General features: G+C 37.2%; 2 protein-coding genes and 1 long non-coding RNA gene across 12 annotated transcripts in view; 2 read left to right on the top strand and 1 right to left on the bottom strand.

The window, feature by feature from the left end:
• LOC127435628 (T-complex protein 11-like protein 1) overlaps positions 1-7516 on the top strand; it is a 32573-nt gene extending 25057 nt beyond the window's left edge. The window contains exons 6-10 of one of the 2 annotated variants that reach the window (XM_051689225.1): positions 500-636; positions 787-962; positions 4921-5102; positions 5205-5377; positions 5462-7516. In XM_051689225.1, the coding sequence (XP_051545185.1) occupies positions 500-636; positions 787-962; positions 4921-5102; positions 5205-5377; positions 5462-5679 (886 nt within the window). In that variant the 3' untranslated portion in view covers positions 5680-7516. The remainder of the gene's footprint in view (positions 1-499; positions 637-786; positions 963-4920; positions 5103-5204; positions 5378-5461) is intronic. The other variant, XM_051689226.1, reaches the window with a different exon arrangement.
• LOC127435634 (uncharacterized) overlaps positions 1-11026 on the bottom strand; it is a 41430-nt gene extending 30404 nt beyond the window's left edge. For 4 of the 8 annotated variants that reach the window (XR_007896265.1, XR_007896260.1, XR_007896267.1 and 1 more), the window contains exons 1-4: positions 10098-10234; positions 5482-5637; positions 5226-5299; positions 4885-5058 (exon numbers count right to left, since the gene is read on the bottom strand). This is a non-coding gene — a long non-coding RNA (uncharacterized LOC127435634). Of the gene's footprint in view, positions 1-4884; positions 5059-5225; positions 5300-5481; positions 5638-10097; positions 10603-10896 lie in introns of those variants that run through there. The other 4 variants (XR_007896261.1, XR_007896262.1, XR_007896264.1 and 1 more) reach the window with 4 other exon arrangements.
• LOC127435627 (homeodomain-interacting protein kinase 3-like) overlaps positions 10470-19409 on the top strand; it is a 59890-nt gene continuing 50950 nt past the window's right edge. For both annotated transcript variants that reach the window (XM_051689223.1, XM_051689224.1), the window contains exons 1-2: positions 10470-10610; positions 14528-15722. In XM_051689223.1, coding sequence (XP_051545183.1) covers positions 14530-15722 — 1193 coding nt within the window. In that variant the 5' untranslated portion in view covers positions 10470-10610; positions 14528-14529. The remainder of the gene's footprint in view (positions 10611-14527; positions 15723-19409) is intronic.

Raw genomic sequence — 19409 nt, forward strand, 5'->3', positions numbered from 1 at the left:
TAGTTCAGTCATGACAACTCTCGGAAAGATTTAGCATGTTAATGTGGGTATGACAAATTTATAGGATATTTGTCTTGGTGGACTACCTGCTGACATGCTTTTGCGCAATGAGACAAATACAATCTAGACTTGTGGCGCTGAGGAGGTGGAGGGTTTCAGAGAAAACTCTTGCAGCTCGCTGCAGTGAAACCGGCTTACTTGCAAACTCAGCAAATGTAAATGTTAGGCAAAGTCAGAGTATGCAGGTTGATTGGCTACCCTATTACACGTCAAAGGACCTATCAGCTTATACCATGTGAGCCGATTGGCTTGACATATTACACTGATTGAGCTGACTGGCTTACAAATAACAAGTTCTAACAACCTATTAGCTTGAGCCATTCAGAATTTCATGCCTTAAATTAGTAGTTTTCTCACCCAACTTAAATATTTCAAAGTCACAGGTCACATGACTCTAGAATTAGTTTCATAAATGCTGTTTATTTTTACACATTTGCAGGTCTATATTTGCAGTGCTGGACAAGATGAAGTTTGACATGGCCAACTTTGCTGTTAGCAGCCTCCGACCTCATCTCTTACAACAGTCAGTGGAATACGAGCGAAAGAAATTCCAAGAGTTCCTGGAAAAACAGCCCAGTAAGTTTAATCATTGAATTAAACAGCTATTACACAAAGTCAATTAATGTTATGCAAGAAAACATAACATTGGATTAAAACACATGGAGAAGCATTGTGCTCTTTAGTAGATCCTAATCTTTTTAATGCAGTAATGTATAATGTTTGCAGATGCTTTAGATTTCACAAAGAAATGGCTCCAGGACACAGCAGATATTGTAACTGGCATAGAGGGAGAAGGTGGAGCAGCGTGCTCACCAAATTCTGCCCAACTCCCTCGTACTGTGCACAATCATGCCTATTTACGCCTGTTAAAATGGGACCATGATGCAGAGTCCTTTCCTGAGGTAATGTATTGTTATGTTAATTAGGGCTGCACAATTAATCGAAATAAAATCGAAATCGCGATATGACCTTGTGCGATTGTTATATTGCAAAGGGCTGCGATTAAATAAATAAATAGTCTGCTCAATTCAAAGTGTATTTGTGATGCTCTGTCCAGTCTATATTAAGTTAGAGCATTATTACAGTGTTTTCAGAGCAGTTTTGTGTACCACAACTGCATCTCATTCTTAGAGTAACAGAAGTGCTCAGAGTTCGGTTTCGTTTGCATGCACTAAGTGCTTTATTTACACTAAACCGACACATGCTGCGTGAAACGGTTTTTATTATCATCTGCGGTAGCAGCATCTCAGTCTCCGCCAGGCACAGGTATCATAATAATAACACGGAATACAAGATGAGGTATAATTCTTAAACATCTTTATTAAATGATTGCTGAGCAAACAGCATTAACATTAGCACCTGTAGAGTCCAGAAACATGCGATCTTCCTCCATTCTCCTGTCATTTGTTTACCTCACAAGAGAGCCTGTCGACCTTATTTCACTCCCAGAGTTCAGCTTCAGTTTGAATTTAAGCCTCGTTCTTTAGGACTGTCTTCTATACAGTAGAGGATATTTTGTATAAGCCTACTTGTTTTTAAGGCCTAGAGTAAAGAGTAAAACTGAATATTTTGTGTTTATTTAATTATTCAACCAACCAACAGTATTTTTGACAGCAAAAACTAGGCAACAACTATGGTATTACCAACAGGGAAATTCAGTTAACAGTGACGTTGAGCAGAAAGCTTACATATAACCAGTTTGGACAGAGCTGCTGATAAAAAGTTAAATTATCTGCATCACAAAATGGACAAAAGCAGGTACGCAGTGGATGGGTACAATTTGAATATGAAGAAGGCAGTGTTTTTTTCTTTGTTTCACTGTTTATATATTTATTTGTTTGGGTGAATTGAAAAAAAGGTCTCATTTTTTATTTTTTTAAAAGAGAACTCAAGTGTGAAAACCCCAGTAGCCTTTTGGCAGATGAACATGTGAAAAACATGTTTTGTTTTGTTTTTTTTGTGATAGCATAATCGTAGTTCCAATTGCAATATTTTTCAAAATAATCGCAATATGACTTGCAGCCCTAATGTTAATATATAATATAATGCATTACAAATTACAACAATCCATGTCAGAAGACAAAAGATGCCTTAAGTTTTTATGTTATGAACTACATTATGTACAGTAAGACTTTGGTCTTGAATAAACAATAGGACAATTTGGTGCCCATCTGGTAAAGGTTGATATTTGAAGGTTGAGGTTTTAAAAATCAATTCATAAGTGAAGTAATAAGTAATTACTTTAGAGATTTTTTTTTATTCAGAACTTGATGGACGCAAACCATAAGATACAATTATTCAAAACAAATGAATAATAAGTCTGGAATCATTGCTAAAATAGCCTCATATTATGACATTTCATATACCATGAAAACTGACCAGTGTTAGTTGTAATCTGATTACAAAGTAATTAGTTACTGTAATATTACTTTTTAGTCAAACAATTAGTGTAACACGTTACATTTTAAATTATTGTATTCAGATTACAGTTATTGACTTTCAGTTGAGTCAGTTACTTTGAAGTACATTACTTGGGTTAAATGTATTTCTAAATAATATTATTTATGTAGAATATATTCAAAACATGAATTATGTTCATATTCATATCTGTGTTTCTGTGACAGCTTAAAGGTGAACTCGGTAACTCTTGTCTTTGTGTCATCTTGGACTTACATTGACACCTAGTGGCTTGGATGCAGCATCATTTAAAATCAATAGTTTTCATTTTTAGATGACATTTGAGAAACTTAGTATTCACAGTCAGCCATGATTACTTTAATCATTGAGTGAAAGTGTCAAATAACAGGACGGTTACTGAAATTAAGCGAGTAGTATTCGGCTGGTCATGTGATTCTAACATGGGAGCCCCCATGTGCGGACCCTCTCCATGTAGAATAAAACAGCTTTTATAAGGTTAATGATATGACTGGAGTCTTCATTTTAATGTGAGTGAGTAGGAGTTAAACTTTTTTTAATGAGGAAAAAATGACCGAATGCACCTTTAAAGGCATGTATATACATGAAAATATACGGTAGACCTTATTTTGAATTTAAGTGGAAAAATCAAACTTTTCTGTGAAATGTGTTTTAGAAAGTAACTTAAAAGTAAAGTAATTAGTAATGTGATTTTTTTTTTTTGATGAAGTAATCAGTAAAGTAATTGGATTATAGTATAGAGAAGTAATTAGTAATCTGTGATGTATTACTTCGTAAGTAATTTACCCAACACTAAAACTGACATTATAAAACCGATAGTTCTGACTCTGAAATCTGATCGGACGAGCTACGTTCAAAGGCATTGTTATAATAACCGACATACACCCACCTGTGAACTTTTAACATTTTTTTAATCCTAAATTAATGTGGCAAGTTGACACATTGCTTGCCTACCGTAAACAACTAAACTCTGCTTCGTGTTGTGCCTAACAAAATCAAAATATCAAGTTCTTCTTTGGGTATTTTTGGGATACATCCTGTTCTGAATTTCACATATATCCTTGTTCTTTGTCACTCTCATGTGGAAATAATGTTAAAGGGATAGTTCACCCAAAAATGAAAATTCTCTCATCATTTACTCACCCTCATGCCATTCCGATGTGTATGACTTTCTTTCTTCTGCTGAACACAAATGAAGATTTTTAGAAGAATATCTCAGCTCTGTAGGTCCATAAAATGCAAGTGAATGGTGGCCAGAACTTTGAAGGTCAGAAAAACACATAAATTAATCCATATGACTCCAGTGGTTTAGTCCATGTCTTCTGAAGCGATATGATAGGTGTGGGCAGTGTTAGGTAAGTTACTCTTAAAGTAATTCATTACTAACTACTAATTACATCTTCTACAGTGTAATTAGATTACAGTACTAATTACTCTGTCTGAAACATAATTACATTACTTATTATTAATTACATTCTTAAAATCTTATCAACCTTGACCAAATGAAAAATACAGGGATAAACATTAAACTGTTCTTTTAATTCTTTCAAATAAATCATAGAAAATCAAATAAATTATTCATGAACTGGCCAAAGAATTTAAGGGGGAAGCGTTAAATTAGAAAATATATATTTTAACATTAGACGTTAAATTTTGATTTTAAATTCACTATTGTTTTTATATAGATATTGTTCTATATTCTATACAGTATTTAATGCAATTACATTTGAAGTAACTAATTAAATTACTGAAAAGTTATTTAATTACAGTAATTTATTACTTAGTAATGCATTACACCCAACACTGTGTGTGGATGAGAAACAGATAAATATTTTATTCCATTTTTACTATAAATTCTCCTCCCTGCCCAGTAGGTGGCCATATGCACAAAGAATGTGAATCACTAAGAACCAATCAAGAAGAAAGCGAAAGTGGAGATTTATAGTAAAAAAGGACTTACATATTGATCTGTTTCTCACCCTCACCTATCATATCGCTTCATAAGACATGGATTAAACCACTGGAGTCATATGGATTACTTTTATGCTGCCTGTATATGATTTTTGGGGCTTGAAAGGTCTGGCCACCATTCACTTGCATTGTATGGACCTACAGAGCTGAGATATTCTTCTAAAAATCTTCGTTTGTGTTCAGCAGAAGAATGAAAATAATACACATCTGGGATGACATGAGGGTGAGTAAATTATGAGAGAATTTTTGGGTGAACTATCCCTTTAAACATTATTGTCCTGCCCACTAATCGTCACAATAGCATAGCACGTTACACATTTCTACCAATGCGCAATACAAAAAAAAAAAAACTGTTGTACTCTTTATTTTTTCATTCTTTACTTGCTTGTCAATGTGAAAATGTCATTTTTCTGTTACCTTTTCCTCATTTGTATGCCTTTTTTGATCCCATAGACTTTTCTCATGGACCAGTCCAGGTTTCAGGAGATGCAGCAGGAACTGGAACAGCTGGCATTGGTGGCAACAGTCTTGCTCATAGTGTATAACAGTGCTGGAGAGGCCATTTCTGGACTTCCGGGCCTCATGGAGAGACTCAAGAAAACCATTAAGATTCTATTAGCGGAAATGTACACACCGTACGTTTAAGATAATTCATTTAATGGGGTATTTGTGATGTCTCACACAATTCCCCATTTCCACAGATGATGCTTATGCTTTGATTTTGTTGCGCTTTATAGGTCCTTTAAAGCAGATGATACCTTTGCTGCCATTGGAGAGAAGTTGTGTTTGGAGCTCAAAGGATGCTTGTCTCAGCATGGCTTTTCCCCGTTTTCTGCAGACAGAGAGAGCACTTTGAAAGGCCAAATTGTAGCTGTCAAGTCCGCAGACAACCCCATCCGTAAGGTCATTGGTAAGCTCACCCCTCTGAGTTTTGTGGATAAAATGTGCTGTGTTAACCCAAATACTAATTCTAGATATCTAATCTCCCTATCAGATTCCCGAATCCAGAGTTACCTTCTGGGGTTCCTGGAGTCAAGCTTTCACAAGAGTGCCCCAGCCCTCCCTGGGGGTCTGGCACCCATCAGCAAAGAGTTGGAGGAGATTGCTGTTAAGCTGGGACGTTTGGTGACTTTCAACAAACTAGTGTATTCTCCTTTCTACCAAAAGATCCTACAAGATATTTTGAAACAAGGGGAAAGTGTTGATGTGTAAACAAACATCCAAGATACTAAGCACTTATGGTCCTGGCTTTTACATGCTATCTATTGTAGCTACATAATAATAATAATAATAATAATAATAATAATAATACGCAAATTATAGTGTCTATGAAATACAGTACCTAATTTACCCTTGAATGCTCACATGCTAGCACCGTTACCAAGGGAGTTTTGTCATTTATGAACATTCCTGTCCTCATCTCATTACATTCTATATCAGGAAATATTTATGAATGTATCCAGACAGAGATTTGCCTAAAGCTTGGATTACTTTTGGATACAATGGTTAATGGTTACAAAAGTCTACTGAATTGTAAGAGAGGATAATTAAGTAATTTCAAATACTGTTACTGTGTGTAACTAAATATTTAAATAACTGCTTCCAGCAATATTTAGATTAATTTTAAATTTGCTGTCAAGGCCCAAACTATTGTGAGGTTTCTGGCTAATTTGGTTGGATTGTGGTTATATCTGTGGGAAAGCATGTACTGTGTTTGACTGTTGCCTTAGTTTGTGAAGTGCCACCCATATTCAAATGCACCTTTTTCTCTTTATTGTTAAGATTAAGTTGCTTTTAACCAGCTGAATATTCCCATATTGAAGTCTTTTTACAGATTTTTTTTTTCTTCTTAAAACATAATGTTTCTATCAATGCTGATCCTGTTTTACAAAAGATACCTAAACTACATATGTATTTATTTATTTTTTTAATTTTTTACTTTCATTAACCTCTAATGTTTGTCTTATCAATGCAGTATTACCCACAGTTATTTTAAACAGAATTGGCACATTCTTTCAATTATAATGTTAAATGTGTACATATATGAAGCACCCACATTTTTATGAGATGATTCATGTGCATTTGCCATAAACTACACTGTGCACCACCTTCCACCACTGTGTAATCATTAGTCATGTTTTTTTCCCACCTACTTTGCAGACTTAGTGTTGTGTGTTGTTTCTTGTGAAATATCCATGACAGCTTTTAAATGATAAGCTTCTCCTAAATAAACAGGTCTTTAACCATGCTTTTTGTCTTGAACATACAACTTTTGTAAAATTATTGTGCACAACTATTATGTATTAATATTTTTTTTTTATAAATTATACAGTGGCAAGAAAAGTATGTGAACCCTTTGGAATTAGCTGGTCTTCTGCATTAATTGGTCATAAAATGTGATCTCATCATCAACGTCACAAGGATAGACAAACACAATGTGCTTCAGCTAACAACACAAACAATTATAATATTTCATGTCTTAATTGAACACTTCCCATTAAACATTCACAGTGTTGTGGAAAAAGTAAGTGAACCCTTGGATTTAATAACTGGTTGAACCTATTTTGGCAGTAATAACATCAACCAAGCATTTCCAGTAACTGCAGATTAGACCTGCACAAAATTCAGAAGGAATTTTGGACCATTCTTCCTTACAGAACTGCTTCAGCTCAGCCATATTCTTAGGATGTCTGGTGTGAATGGCTCTCTTGAGGTCATTCCACAGCTTCTCTATTGGGCTAAGGTCTGGGCTCTGACTGGGCCACTCCAAAAAAATTATTTTCGTTTATTGAAGCCATTCTGTAGTGGATTTACTTCTATGTTTGGGATCATTGTCCTGCTGCATCACTCAACTTCTTTTGAGCTTCAGCTGGTGCACAGCCACCCTGACATAATCCTGCAGGATATATACAGTTGTGCTCAAAAGTTTGCATACACTGGCAGAAATTGTGAAATGTTGGCATTGATTATGAAAATATAACTGATCAGGCAAAAAACAACTGTCTTTTATTTAAGGATAGTGATCATATAAATTTATTTATCATCACATAGTTGTTTGGCTCCTTTTTAAATCATAATGGTAACAGAAATCACCCAAATGGCCCTGATCAAAAGTTTACATACCATTGAATGTTTGGCCTTGTTACAGACACACAAGGTGACACACATGGGTTTAAATGGCAATTAAAGGTTAATTTCCCACACCTGTGGCCTTTTAAATTGCAATTAGTGTCTGTGTATAAATATTCAATGAGTTTGTTAGCTCTCATGTGGATGCACTGAGCAGGCTAGATATTGAGCCATGGGGAGCAGATAAGGAGCACAATACAACAATACTTGAACAAAAATGAGCTGCATGGTCGAGTTGCCAGAAAGAAGCCAATGCCACAAAAAAGCCTGGTTACAATATGCCCAACAACACCTTGACATGTCTCACAGCTTCTGGCACACTGTAATTTGTAGAGATGAAACCAAAATAGAGCTTTATGGTCACAACCATAAGCGCTATGATTGAAGAGGGATCAACAAGTATTGTGCTCCTTGAAACAACCACACTGTCTTTTTCCAGAGCAGCCTGTATTTCTCCTGAGGTTACCTGTGGGTTTTTCTTTGTATCCCAAACAATTCTTCTGGCAGTTGTGGCTGAAATCTTTCTTGGTCTACCGGACCTTGGCTTAGTATCAAGAGATCCCTGAATTTTCCACTTCTTAATAAGTGATTGTACAGTACTGACTGCCATTTTCAAGGCTTTGGATATCTTTTTATATCCTTTTCCATCTTTATAAAGTTCCATTACCTTGTTACACAGGTCTTTTGACAGTTCTTTTCTGCTCCCTATGGCTCAGTATCTAGCCTGCTCAGTGCATCCATGTGAGAGCTAACAAACTCATTGACTATTTATACACAGACACTAATTGCAATTTAAAAAGCCACAGGTGTGGGAAATTAACCTTTAATTGCCATTTAAACCTGTGTGTGTCACCTTGTGTGTCTGTAACAAGGCCAAACATTCAAGGGTATGTAAACTTTTGATCAGGGCCATTTGGGTGATTTCTGTTATCATTATGATTTAAAAAGGAGCCAAACAACTATGTGATAATAAATGGCTTCATATGATCACTATCCTTAAATAAATGACAGTTTTTTCTGTTTTTTGCATGATCAGTCATATTTTCAAAATCAATGCCAAAATGTCACAATTTCTTTCAAAAGTCTTTGGCAAACTTCAGGTGCGCAGAAATGTTTTTGTTGGAAAGCAGTGGATTCCTTCGTGGTGTCCTGCCATAGACACTATGGCTGTTTAATGTTTTCAGTATAGTAGACTCATGGACAGAGATGATAACCAGTTCCAATGATTCCTTCAGGTCTTAGCTGTCACTCTTGGGTTCTTTTTGACCTCATTAAGCATTCTGCTGTGTGCCCTTTGAGTCAGCTTGCCTGGATGGCTGCTTCTAGGGAGAGTAGCCACAGTACTAAATTGTCTCCATTTATAGACAATTTGTCTAACTGTAGACAGATTCATATCTAAGCTGTTTGAGATAACTTTGTAACCCTTTCCAGCTTTATGCAAAGCAACAATTCTTGATCGTAAGTCTTCTGAAATCTCTTTTTTTTTTTTTTTGCATGGCATGGCCCACGTCTGCAGATGCTTCTTGTGAATAGCAAACTCAAAATAAAAGAGTGCTTTTTATAAGTCAAAGTAGCTCTTACCCACACCTCCAATCTCATTTTAATTGGATGCCAGGTTTGTTGACTCATGACTCTTTCATTTTGTTGATGTCATTAGCCTAGGGGTTCACAAAGCTTTTTCAGCCTACACTGTGAATGTCTTAATTATATATTCAATATGTACAAGAACAATACAATAATTTGTGTGTTATTAATTAAAACAGATTGAGTTTGTTCATTATTGTAAGATCAAACCAGATTTGAATACAAATTTATACAGAAATGAAGGTAATTCCAAAGGGTTCACATACTTTTCTTGCCACTGTATGTATAATTGAATATCATATTTATAAAAAATTGCTTCTACAACTTTTGTCAAATGTATGTGCTCAACTATTATATTACATTATATTATAGTACAGTGGCGGATTTAGGCATGGGCGACATGGGCAGTTGCCCAGGGCGGCATCTTGTGTGTGGGGGGGTACGAGGGGGCCCCACCACCGGTCAACAACTTTGGGGGCGTGTTGAAGCGGGTTTCACCCAGGGCACCATACAAGCTAGAACCGCTACTGTTATAGTAGATTAAATAAGAACATTGTTATTTATAAATAAAATTGTTAAATAGGCTATTATCTTTTACATTTTCTCCTCTTATATAAATAGGTCTTCAAACATACTCTTTGTCTTTAACACAAAACGTTTGTCAAATGTATTTGCACATATATTATATTATTATATAAGACATAGTGGTCTCTTAATTATTTCCAGAACTGTGTATGTTCTAAATAAATTAAAACCCTTAATACAAGGTTAAAAAACTATATTTAAAAAATTTTAATTTTATTTTTAAATATAGTTTATTATTATTATTATTATTATTATTATTATTATGTATATTTAAACATGCATTATTCAATTCGGCTTCTTTCAGGCGCTCCACTGAAACTGCATGTTCCTACCAGACGGGGACACTGCACAGCAAAACTGTTCCGTTCTTCCGTGGGCATTCATCTTTCTGCGCTGTGTCTCTCCAGCCCTGCTGGTGGAATAGACGTCCACCTCACAACTGTCAGATCCCACTGAAACTCACAGGAAGAAGAAGAAGAACAAGCGCATTCTCGAGCGCTCAGCTGAGCGAGCTCGAGTGAGTTACAGCTGCAGAGTTTGTCCGTCGTCGTCAGGAAGAAACAAACTAAGGAGGCATAAACCTCCTCGAAATGACGACAAAAACCTTCCCTGACAAAAGAGGACATCCTTAATCCTACGCTGGGCCTTGTTCGGTTCCCGTGGATGGCTAAGTAGGCGAGTTATGCGCACTTGAAAATGAGGTAGCTTGTGTTTTTTCCCTTCCTCGTCGTCCAGCGAGAGGACAAGATGGCAGCGCGAGCGCGTCGAGCATGCACTGGGTGCGAATTAAACCTGAACATGCTCTCTAAAGACCTGCAGTTCCACCACAGCTGCTATCTGTGAAGGTAAAGGGAATTTTAACAGTTTGAAAAGGCGTTAGTAAGTGCATTATAGTTAAAAGTAAACGTATGAAACCAGGCTCGACTTAGGGCGAGTGATCGCGAGCTCACGGTTGTTGTGAAAAAAAAAAAAAAAAAAGTTGCCACACCAAAAACTTGATTGCAATGTTTCGCAGCGTTCGGTTTTGTGTGTTGTGGGCTGTTTTTACTAAATGGTTTTAATAAATTCCACGAATGTGTTCTTTAATTAAAGCTTTTAATGTTTAAATGTTCGTAAAGTTTAGCAACTCACCAGGAAAATCCGTAATGTTTACCTAAATCCTGCTGCTTAGTTTGGTCCGTCTTAGATTGGTGCTAAACTGATTTACAGAAGTACATTTGATATGTTGCGTATGCACTTGCGTGTATACTTACACCCTTTGATCTTATCGATACAAACAAGCGAGACGCATGTTGCTCAATCCTCCTAAAATGCACAGGCCTGGTAATCTGTTAGCAGCTGACTTCTGCTTTCTTTAGTCAAGTCAAGTGGGTTTTTGTTGTCATTCCTCTATATAGCTTATATACATTGGAACTCCAGGACCATGGTGCAATACAGGACAGAACAGTACGCAAGACTACATAAAGTGCAATACACCACAGAGTGCAGGACAATAAATAAACAGAACAGAACAATAGATACGTAGGACAATAAATACTCAGAAAATTAGAAGTAGACTGTAAACTATTGTGTAGCAGCAATAAGTATAGCATAATGTATTTAGGTATAGCAAATACTATTTAGGTATAGCAAAAATGAGTTGCATAATAATATGTGACTGATGCAGCTTTGTAAAATGCATGTGTGCAATGCATTTGAGTCATACTGGGCCAGGTGAGCATTGGGAGGCAGCAGGGTGTTGAGTAATCTGACTGCCTCGGGAAGAAACTGTTGCGGAGTCTGCTGGTGGTGGTGGCGGCACGGATGCTCCTGTACCTTCTGCCAGATGGCAGGAGGGTGAAGTCCGTGAGAGGGGTTATCCGCAATACTGGTGGTACCTGTAGGAACCTGGGTCGGGTTGCACCAGCAGTGCGTAAGGTCTCAATTAAGTTGAGACGTAAAGTTCACACTAAGCGCTTAGTAACTACTAGTTAGTTTGTAACTAAGTCAGTGCTTAATTTGGTTGCACCACCTTTTCTTAAGGCAAGACTTTAGTAGGTCATAAGCTCTCCGTAAAGTAATGCATAGTTGCATAATATGACGTTTACTTGTATTGATCCAATAAACAGCCTTCCAATTTGTACACAGAAGTGTTAAACAGCCGTGAATTTCAGTTTGATCTTGTTCAAACCTTGTTTGCCCGTAACTGTAAGCTGTAATAAATGATATCCCCATTGAAATACGATATGTAATAAAACAAGATTTCAATAATGATATATGTAGCTTATGTAAATAGCAATATTCAATAACTGTATCTAAAATGGATAAGGGACAATAAATAAATAAATACTAATACAACAGGCTGGAAAAATAGACAATTATTCATTTTAATATCTATTTCGGATATGTTGAAACTTGACACCGGGCAGCGTGCACAGGAAAGTGCACCGTTGGATTGGTCTCATGCTGAAGAAGTAAGTTTTTTACATAATGCTTACTTCCGTAAATGTAAACGAGTTTAAATGTCAACACCATCCTATATGTTGAAAGGACTGAAGCCTGTCAACCAAAACATGAGCTCATTGATGTCATTTCGTGAGTCTGATTTTTTTATTCCAATCGTTACTCCTCCTCGGAGGCTTCTGTGAATATTTAGTTTATACGTAGGGTTACGTTCTACCTAAGTTTAATGGTGCAACGCTCGCATATTTTGTAGTGCGTAAATTGTGACTTAGTGCCCATTTACGCCACAACTAGGCTAAGTTGTAACATACGTATAGCTGGTGCAACCGGCCCCTGATAACATGCTGCTTAGTGCTCTACCAGTTGTAACTAGGCTTAATACAGCTTATGCAAAACTTAGCATTTTCTGTCTACACATCATTTATGCATTCATGTTTCCTTGTAGTTTTGTTAAGTTACATTTTGTATACCAATACAGAAAATACATTTTTAACATGATCACTGTAGCAGTGTTCACTCTTCTTATATCATGGAAGGAAATTATAAATGTAATTGATGTTTATATAGGCCTAACATGTAAAACAATAGTCATTCTATATATAATAGACCAAGAGTTCATCCTTGTTTTGTGCCTAGACTTTAGTTCCCTGTAATTCCTTGCCATTAAACATTAATAGCCCAAACAGTTGCCATATCAACAGGTGTGTTATCCCTGTGCCATCTCTCCCCTAACCCCAATTAGGTCTTGACATGGGGAAAGGTCAGTTCCCACCTGCTTATAGCAGAAGGCAGAAAACACAGTATAGAGACCTGTAACCCAACACCGTGGCTGGTGCCTCTTGCTACTGGAGGATTACTCTACTTTAGGACAGGCCTCACAAAACAGGCCTCTAGAAGGGAATGTCCTTTTAAAGCTTGAGGGAATCTGTTGTTTCAAACATGGCCTTAAGCATTGTTTGCATAGTCATTTCTTATATAAAAGTTGCCTAAACATAAGTTGATAATTTAATGGCTATTATATCATGACACTGGGAAAAAAAATCCATCATACATGCATTTCTCAAGAATGAATCTCTTCGTAAAAAGTGACATGTTTCTTTTGCTTTATCTCTGTTAGCTGAAAAATAACTGGGTTATGATGAGTGTTTGAGAGTGTAAGCGTATGGGTGTGTTACAGCCACACCTGTCCACGTGTCTAAACTTGTGCCATATGTTGTACCAGCATAAGTAGGCTGTCTCCCATGAACCTAAGACAGCTAATCCCTAATGGTCAACCGTCTGTCTGTATCTGCTAACATGATATCACTTGCTTTTATGGCTCATTCATGATGCCTTTTGTAGTTTACACACTTTCCCTCAAGAGTTTGGTCTAATATTAGTGAGGTCTTCATTGTTACAACTTTTGTTAAGCCTGTATTTACCACAGCTGAGAGTGTGTTTGGTTCAACTCACCCTTTTATTGCAGTGTTTGGCCCTGTTTACACCTGGTATTAAGATGCATTCTAGCCAATCCGATCACAAGTGGACAGGCAAGACAAATCACTGTTTACACCTCGTCATGATATGCGTCTCTTTTGACCACTTGTGTTCAGATTTTGAGTGGTAACATACATCAATCTAGGGCTGGGCAATATGACAATATAAATCAAGATATAGATTTTGCTATATTGTGTATTTCGATATGTAAATATCCATGTGCACAGTGTGGGTGTATCCATCAGTGGGCAGGGCTTCACGTGAGAATGAGAGAATTTAAGAAACATGAATAGGATTTTTTGGGCATTAAAATTTTTCCAGCGGCCGCCCAAGCAAATTCAGTGACATTCATCTCGTGTTTTGTGCTTTATAAGCGCTTAATATGCTTCTCATCTGTTCATGTGTTTCATTTGCGTGTTGCATTCGTGTTCTCTCTGGACCACGAAAGTGTGCTTATAATAATATTTATTTTTAGTGATGCTCTGAAATGAAAATTCTTGGCTGAAACCAAACATTCTGGACACACTGGGCCAAAAACCTAAAATGATTATTTTAATTTAGACTTTTTTGCAATAATTCAATGCGGTTGATGTGAACAAATCTCAAAACATTTTGTACCTCGTTTACACCTGTCTTGAGCATCATCCCTGTTTCAAACGGATCGCCCAATCCCATCTTAATACCAGGTGTAAGCGGGGCCTTTGTAATTGAAAAGGTGATTGCATATTTGAACCTCTAATATAATAATGAACTTAGAAGTTTTTGTTTTGACAATATGAACAGCATCTGTAAAATTACTAACAATGGCTAACAGTTTTTTCTCTAACATTTCTCATCTTTCTAGGTATGGCCTCACAGGTTACGGTCTGCCCACCATATTTTTATCAACCCCAGACAAGTGCCTTTTGCAGAGCGAAGAAAATCGATCCCAGCAGCTGTGTTTACTATGAAAATATCCCTCGCACTTACGTGGTCGGTGTGAATCTTGGCATCGCACACCCTACAGATATTATACCCTTGTCACGAATTGAAGCGGTGACTAGTGAGAAACCCTGTGGTGCACAGGCCTTCTCAATACAGAAGGAATCCTCTACAGCTCCTCAGGAGCTCCTTGAAAGGGCTTCTTCGCTATACACACGAGTGGCATCTGAGGGTGACCTTCAGTATTTCTTCAGAGCGGACGCAACAATTGCAGAAGAAAGTGGAGACAGTGGCCAAAACATACTTAGTAGTTGTAGTTCTAGTGCTCCAGGAGGGGCAGGAGACGACGAGAAGAACGGTGGTTTGAATTCGCTTGACGGAACCCAAAAATGTGGGTTTAAATGTGACGGTGAGGAGTTTGAGAAGGGCAAGAGCATCATGCAGATAGTAGAGGAGTATTTGACTCTACCTGCCATGTTGCAAACAAATGTTGGCAGCACGACCGCAGTGGGCGTTGCTCCACCTGAGCAGAATGGAACAGGAAAGGGGGCAGGGGATGGCGAATATCAGTTGGTGCAACACGAAGTGTTGTGCTCCATGAAGCACACCTACGAAGTGTTGGAATTCTTGGGGCGTGGTACATTTGGTCAAGTGGTCAAATGTTGGAAAAGGGGCACCAATGAGATCGTGGCGGTGAAAATACTGAAGAACCACCCATCGTATGCACGGCAGGGCCAGATTGAGGTGAGCATCTTGGCCCGACTAAGCGGGGAGAACGCAGAGGAGCATAACCTGGTGCGGGCTTTTGAGTGCTTCCAGCACAGGAACCACACCTGTCTGGTGTTCGAAATGCTGGAGCAGAACCTGTATGACTTCCTCAAGCAGAACAAGTTCAGTCCTTTGCCGTTGAAAGTGATTAGGCCTGTGCTGCAACAGGTGGGCACTGCGCTGAAGAAGCTCAAGAGCTTGGGCCTGATCCACGCTGATCTTAAACCAGAGAACATTATGCTGGTAGATCCTGTAAGACAACCGTTCCGTGTGAAAGTGATTGACTTTGGCTCTGCCAGCCACGTCTCCAAAGCTGTGTGTTCAACGTATCTGCAGTCCCGCTACTACAGGTAAGGAGACTTTTTCTGTGTGTTTTGGTTTCCCAAGGCTGACTACAGATTACAATAGCCTAGTTTCAATCCACTTTTTGCGGTATTTTGTTATCGACAAAGTGAAAATGCGTAAAAAAAAAGTTTGTGAAATTTGCTGTCTTCTGCCTGTTTCCATTCAAATGGTCTTTTATCGATAAAAATGGTATGATGACATCATGCTTAAAAAAAATAAATAAAAAAAACTCTTTGTCCATAAGTTTTGATTTATCGCAAATGAAATCTGCCCTTAAGCCGTTTCCATACAGAAATTTGTGTTTATCGCTAATTGAGTACCTTTCGCCTCCCAGATGTCCCTAATTTTTTTCCTCTGAAGTTTTGGTAAAATGGGGAGAGGATTGAGACAATTCATTGAAATTAGCCAGCTTACTGTCATTTTAATTTCACAAATAAATGCAATCAGAATACGAGGAATTGCAATCAAAATGGAGCTGTTGCCCTTCAGATAGGGCTATAATATTGGTCCTCCTGATGTTGCGCCTATCGCAGGTTGCCACTGGTTCGACCTGAAAGCGGATTGTCATGGCCCTGTTCAAGCTGGCAACCTGCACCAAGTAGTGGGGGAAACTTTCGGTCTTAGTATAAGGACCATCCATTAATGTGTAAATGCTGTGTGCACAGCTATTACAGAAAAATTGATGTGGTGTAATATCAGGGTTTACATATGATACATTCCTGATATTCAGTAGGCTATTTTGAACAATCATCTAATCTATAGCATTGCCATCACAGCTGCATTATGTCCCGCATATTTGTCCAGCAACTTTTAACGACTAACTGAACTTGATTGTCATCTAAAATTAATTTTAGTGTCATAATGCAATTTACATTTTCTGAAGAAGCTCAGCAAATGCGATGCGAGGTAAAGGGTTAGATTTAAAATATTTAAAAGTTTTAAAATGTTCAAAAGCTAGTTTTCTGAAAGAGAACTATTTGTCCAATGCTGAGTTCAGATAGTTTATAGTCTTGAAAAAGTGTAGAACATTCTGAGAATGTCATTTAGCCGACTTCTTTCATCTACAGAACAGGGTAAGGCTAATTTAAGTTTTTGTAAAGAAAAGGCATATATAGGTCTAAAAATATTCAGTTTTGCATTTGGTAATTAATTATTTTATTTAATGCTTTATTCATTTGTTAATTTAATTTAATACAGGGAATTTTGCTGGCATTTTTTTAAAAAGTAAGCTAAACAGTAATTTAATATAAATGGGCTGTGTGATTGTTCCAAAAAAGCACACTGAAGCTTTTCTCCTAGTATTTCTTTTTAATTTAAAACATCTCTGTGCACAGAAATGTTTTTTGTATTTTGGGCTAATTTCATGACTGCCGTCTATTATTTTGAATGGTGTGGAAAAGCAACTTTAATAAATAAACGGATGGCTACCGCGATTAAATTAATCGCAAAGAGTGGCCATTCATTTGTTCTCTGTGCACTTGTCGATGTGCATGATATGAGATATTTGAAGTGTCATGTATGCAGCATCGGATCTGTGCTGTTCCGTTAAGATCAATCCATAATCACGTACAATAAATTGGCTTTCAAGGATGTAGGCTATACCTTGTCGTCATGATTAACACAGGCTAACGATTGGGGTAAATTCTGTCATTTTTCCATTAATGCCTATTTTCTTGACAAAAATTGTTTCCAAACTAGTTTTTCGCAACATTTGAAGTATTGGCATAGAGTTTATGTGCTAGAGTTAAACGGAAAAATATTATGTCGACACTTATGTCGATAATTTTCATTTCCATCAGCTTTGTTTTGATGCGCTAAAACTTTTTTCACAAAAAAATCCTTGGATGGAAACGTAGTTAATGTCTGTGTTTAATAATAAATAGAATGTTTTTTTTTTTATTTTTTTATTTTTTTTATTGGCAATGTCTCATCTAATGTTTTTAAAAATGTTAAATAATGGTTTATTGTGTGGCAAGTATGAAGATATAATTTGTGGTGTTTAATTTGAGGAAGTTTAACAGAGGAAGGTTTACTTGGGCCATATTTCCTTCCAGGACAATTATGTAATGCTGTCTATGGCCCTTTTTTTTTTAAAGTTTGAATGCAAGCATTCTTTTTTTCTGAGTGTGCCAGCACTAACCGCACAGAGCTACACCCATACTAACAACATTATGTAACTCGGCTGAGCAGTCTTTTCTGTACCCAAAAACACCGGATGAACAAAATATCTGTCCATTGACTGGTTTGGTTGCCTCGTAATGTGCATTCTCTCTCTAATGGTGTCAGTTCTAACTGTGATGTCTTTGTGGTTGGCAGTTCTTTTGGAAGAATGCAGTTTGCAAAAGACATGATTCATGGAAGAACATGGAAAGACGTTTAAAATAGAAAATTTAAAATGTTTGTTTTTCCTTTGCTGTCAAGCTTAATTACATAAGCCGTGTCCCAAATGATTCACTATGCACTTACAATATACACAATGCACTCACCTATGAGTCTGTGAATTTTAAAAGTTTAGTATCGTCCCAAATGGAACACTTAACATTTTTTTTTACTACACTGAAGCATTCACCATTTAACAGCTGACGGAAGTGCCGTTTTAAATGCATGCTGTGTTGCCGCTAGCTTAAGCGTATAAGCTAACTTCAGATTTATCCCTACGCTTGCATCCCAAACAGCGTACATATTCACACACAATGTGGGGTGATGGTAAAGCATTCAAATCACATTTGTAAGGTGCTGTCTCTGTATATGTTTAGCTAGTTGCTACATTGTCCATTGTTTACAATTGTTTTGTCAGACCAGCATGGCAGCCAGGTAACTCCGCCCCTTCAGCTACGTTAGGCAAGCCGCGAACGCTGAGTGCATGAAGTGTCCAACATTCCACACTGTTTTGACGGTTCAAAAAGTGCATCATCCAGGTACACATAGTTCACTTCTTTTTGTTGCATTTTCAGTATTAACATTCTACTCGCACTACTTAAACTACAAAATGACGTAGAACAGTGCTTCTAAATCCTGTCCTGGAATGCCAATAACACTACACATTTTGGATGTCTCCCTTACATACTTTGTTCAAATCAAGGAGCATTCTACTGAGCTGATCAGTAGAATCAGGTGTGTTGGATAAAGTAGACCTCCAAAATGTGGAGTGTTAGTGGTACTCCAGGAAAGGATTGAGAAACACTGATGTAGAATAGTGCCGAAGTGTAAAGGTATAGTTTTTTCTTTTTTTTTTTTTTTTTTTACCCCAGAATATTCATTTTTATATACTTAAAAAGCTTTAATGTGCCTTCCTTTAAGACAGCTGTGAAAATGTATAAACAAGGTATATAAATGTGTTTAGAACACTGTGATATTGTAACAGGGAGTACATTGTGTCTTTGTCATCTTTCTCGGTTTGTGGTGAAGCTATCAGTGAACAACATAAAGAGGAACTAGGCGCTTGCTTAAAAAGGGCTTTTGAACTTTTTGTACTTTGGTACTGCCTTGCATTGCCACAGTTTGATGCCTGCAACTGTATAAACTCACGTTCCATGCAGGTGGCACATGTGAATGTCTTGCTTTGCATGGCAATAAGCTGAAATGAGATGCATTGAGGGATGTGTCTGTTAGTAATGCTGTTTTTGTTTGAACAGCTCAAAGAAGTGTGATAACACAAATGTTTTTTTTTTTTTAATAGAAGTTCATGAATA

Source organism: Myxocyprinus asiaticus, chromosome 46 (genome assembly GCF_019703515.2).
Source record: "Myxocyprinus asiaticus isolate MX2 ecotype Aquarium Trade chromosome 46, UBuf_Myxa_2, whole genome shotgun sequence".
Classification (NCBI taxonomy): Eukaryota; Metazoa; Chordata; class Actinopteri; order Cypriniformes; family Catostomidae; genus Myxocyprinus; species Myxocyprinus asiaticus.